The sequence below is a fragment of the Melospiza melodia genome, chromosome 5 (genome assembly GCF_035770615.1).
Source record: "Melospiza melodia melodia isolate bMelMel2 chromosome 5, bMelMel2.pri, whole genome shotgun sequence".
NCBI classification, from domain to species: domain Eukaryota; kingdom Metazoa; phylum Chordata; class Aves; order Passeriformes; family Passerellidae; genus Melospiza; species Melospiza melodia.
The window spans coordinates 29,229,333-29,244,856 of NC_086198.1; the positions used below are offsets into that span (position 1 = coordinate 29,229,333).

General features: G+C 37.6%; 1 protein-coding gene across 1 annotated transcript in view; it reads right to left on the reverse strand.

Moving 5' to 3' along the window:
* The window catches only part of TTC29 (tetratricopeptide repeat domain 29), a 113,554-nt gene extending 98,812 nt beyond the window's left edge, over window positions 1–14,742 (reverse strand). The window contains exons 1-3 of the mRNA XM_063158007.1: window positions 14,733–14,742; window positions 11,887–11,983; window positions 9,422–9,505 (exon numbers count right to left, since the gene is read on the reverse strand). Coding sequence (XP_063014077.1) covers window positions 9,422–9,505; window positions 11,887–11,983; window positions 14,733–14,742 — 191 coding nt within the window. The remainder of the gene's footprint in view (window positions 1–9,421; window positions 9,506–11,886; window positions 11,984–14,732) is intronic.
* Between the last annotated feature and the right edge of the window lie 782 nt (window positions 14,743–15,524).

The window sequence follows — 15,524 nt, forward strand, 5'->3', positions numbered from 1 at the left end:
TTTCAGCACCAAATAAATAACCAAAAGTTGAAGTTGCCATTTTAGTGGCACCTTGGTACAGGTGACAAATTTGCGCTACGTAATATCACATGTATGGAAGGAGCTGCTTATTGAATGTGGATCTGTGAGCTGGAAAAGACACTGCTGTTAAAACTGTGTTAAGTGTACTCAGATATTGCTACAGACTTTTGAATTTTTCCTAAACTATACAGCTGCTTCAGTAATTTTCTTATATGGATTTCTTTTTGCATTATCATTGCTATTACAAAACAATCTTGAGTCATGCTGAGAAATCACAGAAACCTGATTCTAATCTCTCTTTACCAGTGGAAGAATAATAAATAGCAATGTTCAGTGAGATTAATGAAATTACACTGTTGTTCCAGTCTCAAGGACTTTCCTATATTATGGTAGTGCACTTTTACATCGCCCTTAAGCAATGCTGGGAGACCAACACAGCACCTTACAACATTCTCTCCAACTTAAAATCCTCCACAACAAGGCTATTTGCATTCTACCCTTTAAACTGAAAGAGAGAACAGAAAAAGGAAAATAAGAGGCCAAGAGGCAGGAACTGGTGTTAGAAATAATCAAAACAGCCAGCATAGCATAACAGAATCATTCATCAGGAGCTTAATTCTCTATGCCTCCTGCTTGATGTGGTAAATTACAGACATGCAAAATAAGTCCAGAAGACTACTACTTTCAGATGGTAGATTTATATATTTATAGCTATATATATTTAATATTAGGTTTCATATATTTTGATTTTGTAGGGCTTAATTAGTATTTCCAGTTAATTCCAGCTGCTGATTACAATACAAGTTGTTGTACTGTAGCAATCCCATTTTGTAAAGAACAAAATGGCATGGATTAAACAACGATAGTATATAAAATATTAAAGTGTATTTCCAGTGTAAAATAATTACTCTACCAATTATTATAATGTTTAAAAACTGTATTCAAATAGGTTTCATCCACTTGGGATTTCCCTCTGCAGTTGGCAAGTCAATGACTGATACAAATGCCTTAGATAAGCATCACAAAATTATGAAAAAATAATAAAGATATTTTTGCTTATGTTTATTTAAACAAATTTATTTTAATTCCCCCCCATTTCCTGTCTATAAATCTAGAAGAAAATTAAAATTACATAAAGTATGTGAATACTTAGCTACTTTTTGCTTAACCTACATGCAAAAAACCCACATCATAAACATGGGAATATCAAAGTTTACTCCCTAAAATTTGAAAAATATATGCATTAAGTAAAAACAAATATAGTATATAAAATACAAAAAAAAAGCCAAATATGCTGTAAGAATTTGTACATTCAGGCTGCTCTGCCTAGGAATTGAAAGAGGAATTATTATTTAATTATAATTGGACAGCCAAAAACCAAGAACAGTTTTGCAACACCACGGGCCACCCATGCCCAAAATGAGCTAAATTTTGTGCAGGGAATTGTTGAACACAGAAAGGGCTCATGCAAACACTTGGGAAACATGGCAGGCGAGGTGCCTTTAGCACCCAGGTTCCAGTGGTGTCAGCCCCTGTATTCACACTGCTGCTGTCTACTGGGCTGCAACCCACCAAAGGTGAGCACACAGCTAACTCAAAATACATCCAAGCCCTGTGCTATTCCAATTCTCTGGGAGAATTTATCCACACAAGTATTTTGGTAAGTCAAGCCCTTGTATGGTCCAGGCACTCAACACATTTCAGTACCATGTCCTGCTACTGATACAAAGCTATTTAACTGCATCAGGGCACAGCCTCTTTAATCCTGCTTTAAAGACTGTCCGTTTAAATACTTTTCTTTTAATGAAATATTTACTGCATGGTAATATGTTAAATTGTAGACTATAGTAATCTCATTAAAAAAAGATATGACAGTACAGTAAATGCCATTAAGCAGTAATAGACAGCTTACACTTCAGAATATTTTACTATTAGGGCTGAGTGTTAAATTACATCGGGATGGGGTGTCTGCTTTTTAATTCCAAATTACAAACTTGAAATAGCTAATATCATATTACAAAAAATAAAATCCACAAGCTCGCAAAGGGCTATAAAAAGGATTCCCTATTCTAATTATAAATAAAAAATATTGCACGACGATCTGTACACATCATGGGAGGGAAAAAACAGCACTTGGAATTGACTTATAACAATACAGATTTTTTAAAGAAGAAAAACTTTATGGAGCTATTTATCCAGAACTATTAACAAAAAGATGAAAACAAAGCATATATTTTAAAAAAGAGGTGTAGGTACTTTATACTATATATGTATATTTTTATGTACAAGAACTTTCAGCTTTAGCAATGCAGTGTTTTCTATCTGCTGCCTCAGTCACTGGATTGTTGTCAAACCTCACTTTAACCGAAATCATGCAATCAAAGGGAGATGCACACCCTGTCAGTAGGATGCCACAAAGAACACATATATTGAACTCACTTCCTTTTGTTCAAAGCTACATAAAATGAAAAATTAATCAATTATAAACATCAAAGGATGACACATAAAAAGTGTTTTAAAATGAATGTAAGCACTGTAATAATTAAGAATCCTCATTAAGCCAGAAAATGGAAATATAAATTTGGGAATGAACTTTTGAAACATTCTGTCCCTAAAAATAAATGCAAAGAAAACATTAAAACTAAAGATAAAAATTCTGCCCTTATAAAAATGTTCATCTTACATAAGTAAACACACCTGTGATTATTTCCAGACTAATCAGAAAAAACCCATTATCATCATTAGTCTTTCTACTTTTATTTCCAAATTAATAATGTTCCTTAACCAAAAGCAATTCCAACCACATTTTATGGACTGCTATTTATGAAGTATTTCTCAACTTCTCTCTTTTGTTTCAGAGCTGATCTGATGGTCTGAGAGCTAGAAACACGTGCGTTTGGAATCCTTTCCATTTGACTTGCATGATATCAAAGCAGTCACTAAATTTCTCTGCATGTTTATTTTGCAGTGTGCAGGACAGATAAACATAATTATTTACTTTCTGTATCCTCTCCAGCTGCTATCACAAAATTTCATAAAACCCTATACAAGGCTCTGCATTTTTTGCAGTATTGATATGAACAATTCACACAGTACTTTCGCTTTTATTTAGGAGATCTCTTATTCAAGTCCCCAGCTGAATTTACTCAGTAGGATAAGGACAAATAGACCACAAAGAGATAGATAAGAAAGGAAAGGCGAGGATTTTACACAATGCAGGATTCACTGCAAAAATTATTAGGAAGTCATGACTGTACCAAGGCAGATTAGACAATCTTTCTTCATCTCAGCCTCTCTTTGTGTGTTAGAGATGCTTCACCTTTATGGAGTGTTTTAAAAATAGAAGTCAGTTGTGTACTGCTTGTACATTATCTTCGGTAGTAAATATTGCTGAACTACTGAGAAATGAAAGCACTAAAAAACCGTAAGACCAAACTTAGTAAAAACAACAAGTTACATAAAAAAAGAAAAACTTCAGCTCACTGTGTTCTTCTTTATTAAAGTATGTCATGTATTTTATCTTTGCAAGAGTTTGATGAGTTTTTGCAAGTAAAATTCTGTTTCCTCTATACTTGCTAATAGTCATGAGAATCTGTAGTTTGCACCTTCCCATTAAAAATGTATTGTATTTTTTGAAATTATTCACCCCGCCTTTTATCCAGATCATGTCTTTGAAAGGAGGAAGTAGATAATAAATGGAATAATTCATGATTTCCCATTAAATATGAAACTTTCTTTTGCAGAGTTTAGAAAATGAAGTTCTACATAATGTACAGAAGTTGATTAGAACTTTTTTTAACCTTTTCAAGAAAAATCTTGCACATTACACAAATGCACAGAGAAGTTTCTTTAGGAAAGGCAAACCATTCACTTCCTACACAGCTCTGTTCCTCAGATCACTGCCTAATTACACTAAATAATATGCTTATCAGGCCCAAAATTCACAGAGATCATTCATTTGACCAAAAAGAATGTGCGCCTCTAAGTTCTAAAATCTCTTTTTGAAAGTTGTTTAATAAACATTGAATCCTGGTCATGGCAAGCGAGATTGTTAGGAATTATTCAGACTGAAAAAAATACATATTTAAATAATATTGTGAGAGGAATTTAAAATTTATCATCTAGCTCACTAAGTGACTTGTGCCATCTCCCTTTCCACAACCAGCAGGGAGTTTGGGACAGAGTGCCTTAATTTAAAATTTCTTTTGCCATGAAAGGATAAATTTCTTTGGTTCTTATTTACCCTCTTCCATAGTTTTTAGTATCTAAAAGTGAAGAAATACCCTCATAAAATGTAAATGAGTTTACACAACATTCCACCAGTTTTCAACCAGAATAATGAGAACAGAGGGCCATAAGGTGCTTACAGGTCCTATCCAAAGACTGACATCAGGAAGAACAGCAAATTCTGGCTAGGACTGAACATAAAAGGGAAAGAAGTTTACTTCTTTCTCTGTTTGCTGCTATCTCCTTGAGCTTGCCTCCCTCCCTCTGTCTCCACAGCGTTGTACACAGAAGAAATGGAAGTAGTTCACAGCAGTGCAGCACCGGAACCAAATACTGTCTAATCAAGGGTTGAAATACAAGGGAAAAGCAGAATCTGCTCCTACACTCTGTCTGCATCTCAAATTGCCTTTTGCAAGCTTGCTAGTAATAGCACATGCACCTTGTGCTTCCTTGCCTAACCCCACACCAACAAGAAATCTTCCTCACCTTTTTTCTGGTAGTGCTTCTCTTCCTTGAAAGCCTCACTTACGAACAGAGGAATGGTCAATTACCCTACAACATAAAACTCCCATGCCTAGACCAAGCCCCTTCAAACTGGGAAGCTCCAGTTAAAATTCCAGGTAATGAAAAAGAGAACATGGCAATATGATATCAATGAAAAAAAAGGTCCCCATCTATTTTTTGAGTAACCTAAGAAGTCACCTTATTAATTTATGTGGTAGAGGTGACAGCTACTAAAAGTATGGGTTAATCAAATCCCCAATCAGCTATTTCTGTTCAGCTTCCTTAAAGCACTCATCCTTCAATGCATAGAATATAGACAGATAAAGAAGCAAATAAATAAAAAACTGAGTGCTGAAACAACTCTCATGATTTAAATAAATTACAAACAAAGGACAAGGTCAGAAAATCCCAGTCTAAAACTAAGGCTTACTAGTCCATCATGGCTGTGATGAAAATACAGAACAAACCTTCATAGTAGGTCTCCCCTCCATCAGCCCACAAATCCCATTTTTCTCCCTCAGTGAACTCTCCACATCATCCTGGCCTCTAGTCAGCTGAGGAAGTTTCTCCCTTTTTGTCCTGGAGGACAGATAGGGCTGAGTATTCAGAGATCTCTGCTAGAAGATGTATGGATGTAGGAAACAATTTATTTCCACAAACTCCTCTAACACTTAATCTCTCACAAATTTCCCCACTTCTTTCTTCCTTAACTCTACTTAGCTGATGTTGACACTGAAAAGAGCAGAAACTTGGGGAGGGTAGTAAATAATTTGTCTCTGACTGAAGAATGGAAAAATAATTTTTTTTCAGATGCCACCAACAGAAGTTTTAAAATGGATGCCAGGTCACTTATATTCTGCATTTGACAGCTTCCTGTAAAAATGTTGCCTCAGGAATCAGTCTCTAAGACCTCTACCTCATCCTTTTTACAGCTTTCAAAATTCCATAGTTCTGCAGCATGGGATAGAGTGGTAAATTATGTGTCTACATCTGAGCTCATCACCCTATGATCTCTCTATAAGCAATGGAGAGAAACAGGTGCTTCGAAAGTCTAATTCACCTTATTCTAAAGCACTTGTCTGGATCCTGAAAGATGGGGCTCAACTAATCACAAGGCTGGGGTTATTAACCCAGATCAGTCAAACTTGGGTCAAAGTCCCTCTGCTCTTTTTGCAGGGAATTTACAGAAGCTATGCTTCACTATATTCATCACTCCTCACTGCTAGAGCAGAAATTTTATGTTCCATTTTGCAGCCAACAATCTGAAAAATAGTTTAATGATCCACCTTCACCATACTGGCAGAGACGGCCGATAACTGCTCTGTAGGACACAGAACACCTGAGAATGAAAGCCTTTGCCTTTTCCTGTTTCAGGTAATCCTAAAGTGGGCCAGCCATTGGAGAATTCTAAGCAGAACAGCCCACTGTATCTCAAGAACATCTGACAGAATGCGTGTATGAGAATGCTGTCTCCCGCCTGAAAAAATTCATCTCACAGCCTGTCTTTGCTGACACAGATTTATCAAGCAAGCTTTCCATAACACACTGATCCTCCACTCATGAGACACAAAACACAAATACAAATTTTCTGCATACCTAAGTAAGCCTTCACCATCTCTGTATAACAATTTGGATTTCTTTTGACCACCAGAGCCTTGAGGACTGTAGAACTCCATCATCCAACTCAAATGCATTTAAAATACCTGTAGTAACATCACTAATATAATTATTTTTTTAGTTACAGCTAAGCAAAGCTATTCCTCTAATCAAATACATTTCAAAGTTTCTCTTTCTAGTCTTCAACTCTTTTTTGATGACATGCTGCTCTTTTGACAATTTTCATTTGTATGAAGAGGAGAGAACTGTTACTTGATCTTTCTGGCCCTGACAAAAAGGTCAGGAAACAAGAATGACAATATCAAATTCTGGACCATTTTAGGCTCTAAACTAATCTGAAGATTCAATCCTGAAATCTTAATGAAAAATGCTTCACAGTTCATCATGAACTTCTTGACTCTTGGTTCAGTCATATGAACTATTTTTAATTTTTACTGCAATTTGATTTTGAGCTGGTAATGACTTGGTGAGTCAGGACTAAGAACAGAAAGTATCAAGGAAAGCACACTGAAGGCCACAGGAGTCAGCCAACCTCTGCATACAAAAGCCTGCTTCTGTGGCAGGAAAGCACTCACATTCTGTATTAACGACCTTTTACTTTTTTTTCCATTTCCAGATCCTTGCATCACATTTACTTCTTATTTCAATTTAAAGTCTTTGAGAAGGAAGCAAAACAAAATCAATGAAAAAAACCAAAGCAATATCCTGTTTTAATATAATTAAAGTTAGGAAACTAAGCACTATTTTTCTCCCTTGTCTATCATATCAGCCTGGGACAAAAAATTATTACAAAGAAAAAGAATGAAAAACATGTCTTCATTTTTCCACAGGAAGAAAAAGAGATTATATAATGAAGACACTTAATGGAATTCTTCTCTTTTGCTGAAGTTTGGAACACAGGACAATATTTTACAATACAATAATAACTACAACCTTTTTCCTTCAATAGTTCATCTCATATTGTGATGGATAGGATTTTAGGGGAAAATTTTAGAGAATATCCCTTTTTTCCATAAATGTGATACTACCTATACACTTCTTTATTTAGAAGATAATAAATTTGTTGTTTGCCTAATGCAAACTTTAAAAAAAAGGGTGTTTAACATTAAGCAGAATTGTAGCTACAAGAATTTGTCTTGGTGCAATAATCACTGGCATATAAAGTTAAGCTCAATATTAAACAAAAGTACAGATCTTTATGTCAGAGGAAAGAAATTCAGTCCTTTTATAAAGAAGTGTAATAAGCTGCTTCTGGAATGGAAGGAATATTGAAAAACTACACAGCATATTACAAGCCCTCTCTCATATTTTTAAAATAATAATACCATTGCCTGCTGAGACATACCAAGCATTCACTGATTTCAGTAAGAGCATTTATAGATATGGCATTGCCTTACTTAATAAATTTGTTTTAGATTACATTTGATGCATTTAGTTTTTTCTAACTAGATTAGCATAACACTAATACAACTGTGTAGTTAGCTTGCTACATTTTGTTTACTCTCAAATGATTTTATCAAGGTTATGGAAGAGCATTAGTAAATTATACATAGAGAGGGAAATTTCGTAACTCCTGATTTATTATCAAAAGCTAAAATTATAAGAGAATTAAATGCACAGAACATGAATGTAACCTTTTAAAGTAGGTACTTTAAAAACCTCCACAGAAATAAACCAAAATGCATATGATATTTCAGTTTAATCTTCTAAGAGGTGTTGGTAACTTTGGAAAAACAGCCGCATACAAAACTGTAAGGGAACTCCACTCAGCATAGGTACTGCAGAACAGATGATAAAATTCTTACTTCATTGTGGATGTCCTCACTGGTTTACTTTGCCACAATGTTCAGACTCAGGGTTTGGATATAAAAACATCACTTAGGAGGATTTTTTGCATTGTTTTTTTGTTTGTAAAATTCACTTTGAAGCCCCAAGGCCTTCCTAAAATAGCAGTCACCTCCTGAGTAATCACCTCAGGGAGAACACTTGTGTCCCTGGCATGGTGTGGAAATCCACTGGGGCTGAGGGCTGAAACAGCTTCCTGGGAAGGCACCTCAGCCTGTGGCAATTGTTGGAGTGCAATGAGCAGAGCAGCCACTTCCCCAGCTGGTGTGGAACCAGGGGGGCACTAAGGGAAGGTGCTCACTTCCGTGCTTGCTCCCTGAGCTCTGATACCTGCAGTAATTTTCCAGATTTCAACGTGAAAGTTTTAAGGGAAGCTTTGCAGGCACATTCTTAGGCTAGGAAGGAGAAAAGAAGCATATTTTGCAAGAAACTAGCTGGTGGAATTCCTGTCTGACTGATAGAATGTTTTTATGCTGCAAGGGTGATCTTGCAATATTCATTGTTAAGGTGCCTAGAAGCCCTTGTATATGCATCCTTTTATTATTTAAATATTGAAATAAATAAATCAGCTCACTTAAGCAACAAGCAATCCAGTTTGTTAGAATTCTTTCATTAATTTTGATGGTGCTGAACCCCAGATCTGTTAAAATACTCCAGAAGAATAAGTTAGTCATAGTCTCTTGTAACTTCTGAATGTAAATACCTCAGCTGTAAGAAATCAAAACTTATCTAGATTTCTTTCATTCACTGGGTTTTTAAATAACTAATGGGGTATTAAATGCTTCACCACAGAAGTCAGCACTTGGGCTTGGCTAAATAGTAATTCAAAATTACAAGAACGTGTATGTCAGTATACTCAGCTCCCACCCCAAAGGAGATATTTCACAAAGGCTCAGAAAAAAAAGAGAAGGGAAAAGAAAAAAACAGCAGCACAATATAATTACTGACACAATCTTAACAATAATGTTACAAATCTGATCTAATTGGTAAATATACAAATTAGTAAAACCAAGGAGATAAACGCTTTGATATATTTAACATCAGGAGAAATGAAACATCATTATTTAATATCAACTTCAATTTTTAAATGCCAAGTTCCACTAAAAAGGGTAGGGCCTAGGGAACTTTAAATTTAAATTACTCTGATGACTAGAAACAAAGGAAACAAACTTATGGATGTTAAAATGCCTCGAAAAAACCAACTTACGCTGCGGCTTCTTGTGTTGACACCCCTTTGATATTCTTCGCCAAATAATCATCGATGGCATCTTTGTCTTTGATCAAATGAATCCTAAATTTAAATGAAAAAAATTAAAAGAAACACTGTAAGGTGCTAACATAGACTTCTGCAGCATGTATAATATATTATCATTGCCAAGTTGAGCTAAACACTGAAATATTGACAAAGTAATATATCAGACATTCTATAAGCACATACAAGTATCTTTTTAATGTTTTGGTCTGTAGTTAGTTCAAATCTTCATTTCTGAAAAGAAACAGAGGTGATACAAGCTTTCAGGGGATCTGGTTATCTGATATTTCTGTCTAAACTAAAAGAAATTGTGTATTAGCTAAATCAGTAATAATTGATTAAGCTATCCATATTTAAACTGTTTCCTAAATCAGAACTGTTACATTTTTATATTATGAGTTTGGACCAGAGTGGTACAATATATTTCATATTTAGCTTCTCCAAAATTAAAAACAAAAGCAAATCAAGAAAAGAATTCCCAAATCCAACTCAAAATGTTTTCCTTGGTGCAATGCAATCTTTTAATGCTGCTCCTGGCTTTCCACAGTTTGAGTAGCATGGTGCAAAAGGGGCTCCACTGAGAGGATAATTTGAAGGTCATCAAAATAAAGAGAAAATTTCAGGATGCATGGATATAGGTTTAAAATGTGAACTGTGCACCATTTCCCCTTTCACTTCAGCCACCAGATCTTTGCATCTCCCCTCTGATACACACGAGATGCCTGGAAAGGGTAATATGCACTCACTGGCCATAAGGTGTATATAAATAGCATCTGATATCCCAACTGTAGAGGATGTTATCTTTATAAAAGATAGCATTATTTTTATCCTTCTGAGAAAGAGCACAAAGATTGTCTGGTTAATCACTCAAAGATAAAAGAAATTCAGCATTAGTGTTCCACATAAATCCATTACTTTGCTCTTTCTCTGTCTGTATTACACTGCTGTCTTTCATTACAGTGATGAGAGTAAACTCTTTTCATAATGTTAGCTATTATAAGCGTCACACTCCTTATTGCTCTGAGAATACTGAAGACACTTCACAAAGTTCATTTAAATGAAAACAAAATAGCTAAGCATAGCAGAGATATTTTGACATATCTGTATTTAAAACAATGTAATACTGAAAACTTCCCTCACAAATAGTGCCTTTAATTTGTTCCAGAATTTGCTGCTGCTGAGTGGCACCAGCAGAGGCTTGTGCTTCGAGGCTGCACTTAACACAATCCACAGGAGCTGCTGCTGATGTACACCTTAATGATACTGCTGTGAAAATTCACTTTTAATCAATACCAAAATGTTTTCAATATCAAAATTTTCAGAATAATAAAAATTTCGGAAGATCTTTGGAAGAAGAGAAAGTCAAAACCCCCAAACAGAAACAGTGAACTACAGCAGGCAAATTCCTATCAGCCTATTGCAATTCAATCCACATTGCAGTTAAAAAGCATCTCAAAATGAAACAAAGGAAAGCCTGATGTCTTAACAAAGGTACCTTAATAAATAAATATCAAAAAATCAGAGAGAAAGCCCTTAGAATCATATACAATTTAAAATGCCACCTGCCTTATAGCCAAAGTATGAATTTCTGACTTCTGACTGGCAACACCCTCAAACTTAAAGAAAACTACAGCAAGGGAAAAAAAAACCCATAAGCAAAACCTTGCAAACTAATTGCTATATTACAGAAGTTGTGTAATAACCTGTATTGGACTGATGCAACTACAAACATGGTCATCCATCATAAAGAGCTGAGCTTACTAAAAATAACAAATACTCACTAAAAATACAAATACATAATCACACTCAGGCTGTTATCATGGATGATGCTAGTGTAGCAATAACACAGAAAACATGGGCAGGTGATACTTAGTTAAAAATACTAGGAAATTCCATCAGCTCAAGAAAATCATTATGGCTTCCTATATGCAATGAAAACTAAAAACATTAAAATTAATTAATTAATTAATCAATGTGAAGAAAAGAGATTGTGACTTGGAATGGACATTGTTTCTTTTTACAGAATTGAGATGAGGATGGCATTTGCTAAAAGACACCATTTCTTTTCTTCCAGAGGTTGTCACTTGTCCTTTTCAAGCTACTTTATCCTTATTTCTCTGGTGTTTCATAATGACTCACAGTACCTCTAAGTGTACAAAAAGAGTCTGCTTCACCTGTAAGCTGGCTCCCATTTAATTTTAAATCATTCAGTTGTTAACAAGAAATCCTTTTTAATCCAATGGAAATCTTTTTTTTTTTTTCTCTTTTAATTTTGGAACTTTCCTAAGAGAGAATTTCCTTGCCTATGATTTTTGTGGCTTTAAATATTGCAAAAGAGCAAACATGATTTGTCACCGTGGCACAGCTGATTGAAGCTGTTCACAGCAGAAATGATGCTTTGAAAGAGAAGTGGTACCTACCTTGCAGACTCTAATGGGGGGCAAAGAGGCTGCTCCATGAACTTGGGATGTTCCCCTGGGCTTTGGAGGACTGCTTGAGGCAACACCTTCATTTGCACTAAAACAAACAAACAAAACCAACATTATTTGAAACAACCCCTTCACAGCAATGTGATTTATTTTCCTTCTTGTGCTGCTTCCCAGGCCACTCTCTGGTATTTCCAGTGAATTAAAACCCAACTCCAGTTCCACACAAATCTCAGCATTACTTCTGTAAGACACAGCACAAAGGACTGGTCATTATTTAACTTTCCAGGGATTTCTCTCTTTCACTGAGGTGCTCTTGATTTCCATAGGGATAGCTGATTCAGGAACCAATACCTGCATGGGATTCCCCTGAGCTATCTCATTACTTCTATCTAGGTCCAAGTAGTGATAATATTTTAACTTAATACACAACATGGACAGATGATGGAATATACAGGGTGCAAAGCAACAACAGGCACTGTGTTAATGTTCAAAATCCTACATAATCATACTAGAAAAAAAGCTTTTGAAGGAAAAAAGGTAAGTAATGTTATACTTACAACACAGGTTTTACTTACAACAAAAGCCAAAAGCCTCACAGTTATTTAGAATCATCTGGCTTGTCATCTTGAAGTACATAAATGCTAATAGGACTTTTTTGTCATATAGAGCTACTGTGTTTTTTCCCCAAGTATTCAGTCTACACTTCCTACCATTAAAGTTTCAGCTGCCAGTTCCTTCATTTTGCATGTCTGTGATCTGAGGACGTTAGCAGCAGGAGCACCCTTACTTTTAAATTTGGTTTAATGTAGGTATTGCATGCCCTGCTGGTAGGCCTGAAGGCATAAACTTTTAATAGGGATGGAAAAACAGAATATAATAAGAGGGGGAAAAAGAATTTAACTATTTGCTACATTTAGTGAAAGGAAATTTATTTTTTGGGAAATAGGTATTAGATATGAATCAATTTGTTACTGAATGATCAGCATCAGATTAGCAGATATTTTATATATTAGCCTTTCTGGGATCAAAAGACAGTTCATTGATGCAGTATTTTGCTGTGGTTATATTGAAGTAATTTTTTAAAATTGTGTTACTGAGAACTGAATAATAAAGAGAACTATAGTTTGAAAGGATGACAGGATAGGATATTTCTTCTAAGTCATTCTTTTGGGGCCTTGTACTAATGATAATATTTTCTACAGAAAGAAAATAGGTATTATTTATAGATAAACTGGTCTGCAATTAGAGGCAGCAAAATTTAACAGAAATGTGTCCTAGAAAAGAAAAAAATCAATATAACAAAAAACATATGGGTAATTCATCATTATAAAAGATTACACTCCTCACAGAGAATGACAGGTTTGTATACAAAAACTATATAGAAAGGAAAACCCCTTTTTAGGAAGATGCTATTCAGTGAGAAAGAGTAATTGGACTTTGTAACAACAATATTGAAGCCCAGAGAAGATGCAAAGCTTTCTACAAGCTTTGTTGTGAGGTATTAGGTGGGAAAATGAACACAGCCATGCCCTAGTGGAGGCTGAGGAATGGCAAGCCAGAGGGGCTGACTGCAGCTATGGGGCAGAAACGGGGGGGAAGCAGCTGCAAGGAGACCCCCACAGAGCCACTCCAGCCATGGACAGCTATTGATAGGGAGCTCTCATTTGGGGACTGCCACAAAGCACCTGGCTGGAGCACACAGCGAGTCCTTGCTGGCTCACACACTCCATGTTCCCAGCTCACAGAAAAGAGGCTATCAGGCACACAGGTCACACATGAGGCACACATGCAGACATTTTTCTTAGCATGTTTCTGCCTCACAAGGACTAAAATACTGCCCTGGCTCCTATTTTAGACTCAAAGCTTGGGAGAGGAAAAAAACCCCAAGCTGCTGCATAATAATGCCAACTGAACTTTTACTTTAGATGTGGGAGATTACTTTCAGAGTGAAATAGAGGGTGTATTTCTCCTTTTCTCTCGTTTCCAAGGTAACTAATTCTTACAGGTAAATTACATGACAGAAGGCACCACATCCTTCTGAAACTCATGTTATTTCAGTCGTGTAAATTTCATTGCTGGTCATTTAAAGATCACTTTACATCTTGCTCCTTTATGATAAAGTCCAAGCCATGTCTCATTTACTTCATCAAACACCCAGAGAATTCAGTGAAACATGAGGTGGTGCAGTTTGTTTCTAAGAAGTGCTTCACTTAATCCCGCAATGAAGGGAATCTCCCCATGGATGTAATTGCTCCAAGGTGCACTGAAGCTGAAGGTAAAACACCCGCTGAGAGCAATGGTGCCTTTCCCAGCACCTTTTGGGAAACCCCTTTGCTCTTCCTACACATTTTCTGAGGTATTAACTGGAGGCTGAGGATTTCCCTCCCGGGCAGGAGGAGAGGAAGCAGGCATGGATACACCACGCCTTTGTGGGCATATCTGTGGCTACTTGGCACCTCGTAAGATAAAGGGACATCAGAAAGTGACAGGACAGACTTACTGGCACGCAGCTTTACTACACTGAAAGTAATAGTGTAAATTGATTAAAAAAAATAAAAACGAGCAATACATTTTTGAAATCTACAGCCAGCGTGATAGATGCTATTTGTTCCAAGTGACCTGGACGCGGTCACGGCCTCTGCCCGACCCGTATCCTCAATGCCCTCCGTCCCTGCGGCGCTGGGAATTCAGCCGCCATCCGCCGCTGCCTGGCTGTCACCAACCACTGCCCAGGGACACCTCAGCGTGTGCCTTCACCTGTCCCGCTACACACCCCGGCCCTTGGCTCCGGTACCGATAAAATGTACCCCATGGCCAGGGCTCCCCGGCGCACAGACCTGGGCTCATGGTGCGGCCGCAGGACGAGCTCTCCCCGCCGGCCCGGCCCTTCACGGGACGCCGCGGCCTCGCCATGGCGACGGGGCCGGGCGGCGCTGAGGGCCGGGCTCCCGGAGCTCTCACGGACCATAACACCCCTTCCCGGGGGCTCGGGAAGCGCTGAAACCGGGTTAGACCCTGGGAAGCTCTGGGGCAGCGAGGAGTCGGCTCGGCCCGAGGAGTTGGTGCGCTTCCCAGGAGCTCAGGTGGGCTGCGAGCGAGCTGCCTCAAACGGGAGCGTCCCTGAAAGCTGAGCGAGTTTCTGAAGCTGGCAAGCAAAGAGCCAGGATCGTGCGGACACCTGAGGAAGTGTGGGCAGGCTCTTAGATGCTAAAGGGTCACCTGCAGCGAGCAGGTTTTCTTCTTTCACAGAATCACAGAATGGTTAGGGTTGGAAGGGACCACAGTGGATCATTCATCTGGTCCAACCTCCCTGCTTAAGCAGGGCTGTCCCAGGGCAGCTGGATTGTGCCCAGATGGTCCATGAATATCTGAGTGAGGGAGGCCACAATCTCTCTGGACTATCAGTTCCAGTGTGTGGTCACTGCACAGTACAGAAGTTCTTCCTCATATTCGGGTGGAACTTCCTGTGCCTCTTGTCCAATTGCTCATCAGAGCATCAAGCAGAGCCTGGTCCATCCTCTTGGCATCCCTCCCAGAGATACTGACAGTCCTTCATAATGTTTCCCCCCAGTCAGCTCAACTCAGGCTCAGCTCCCTCAGCCTTTACCTGTAAGACCAATGCTCCAGTC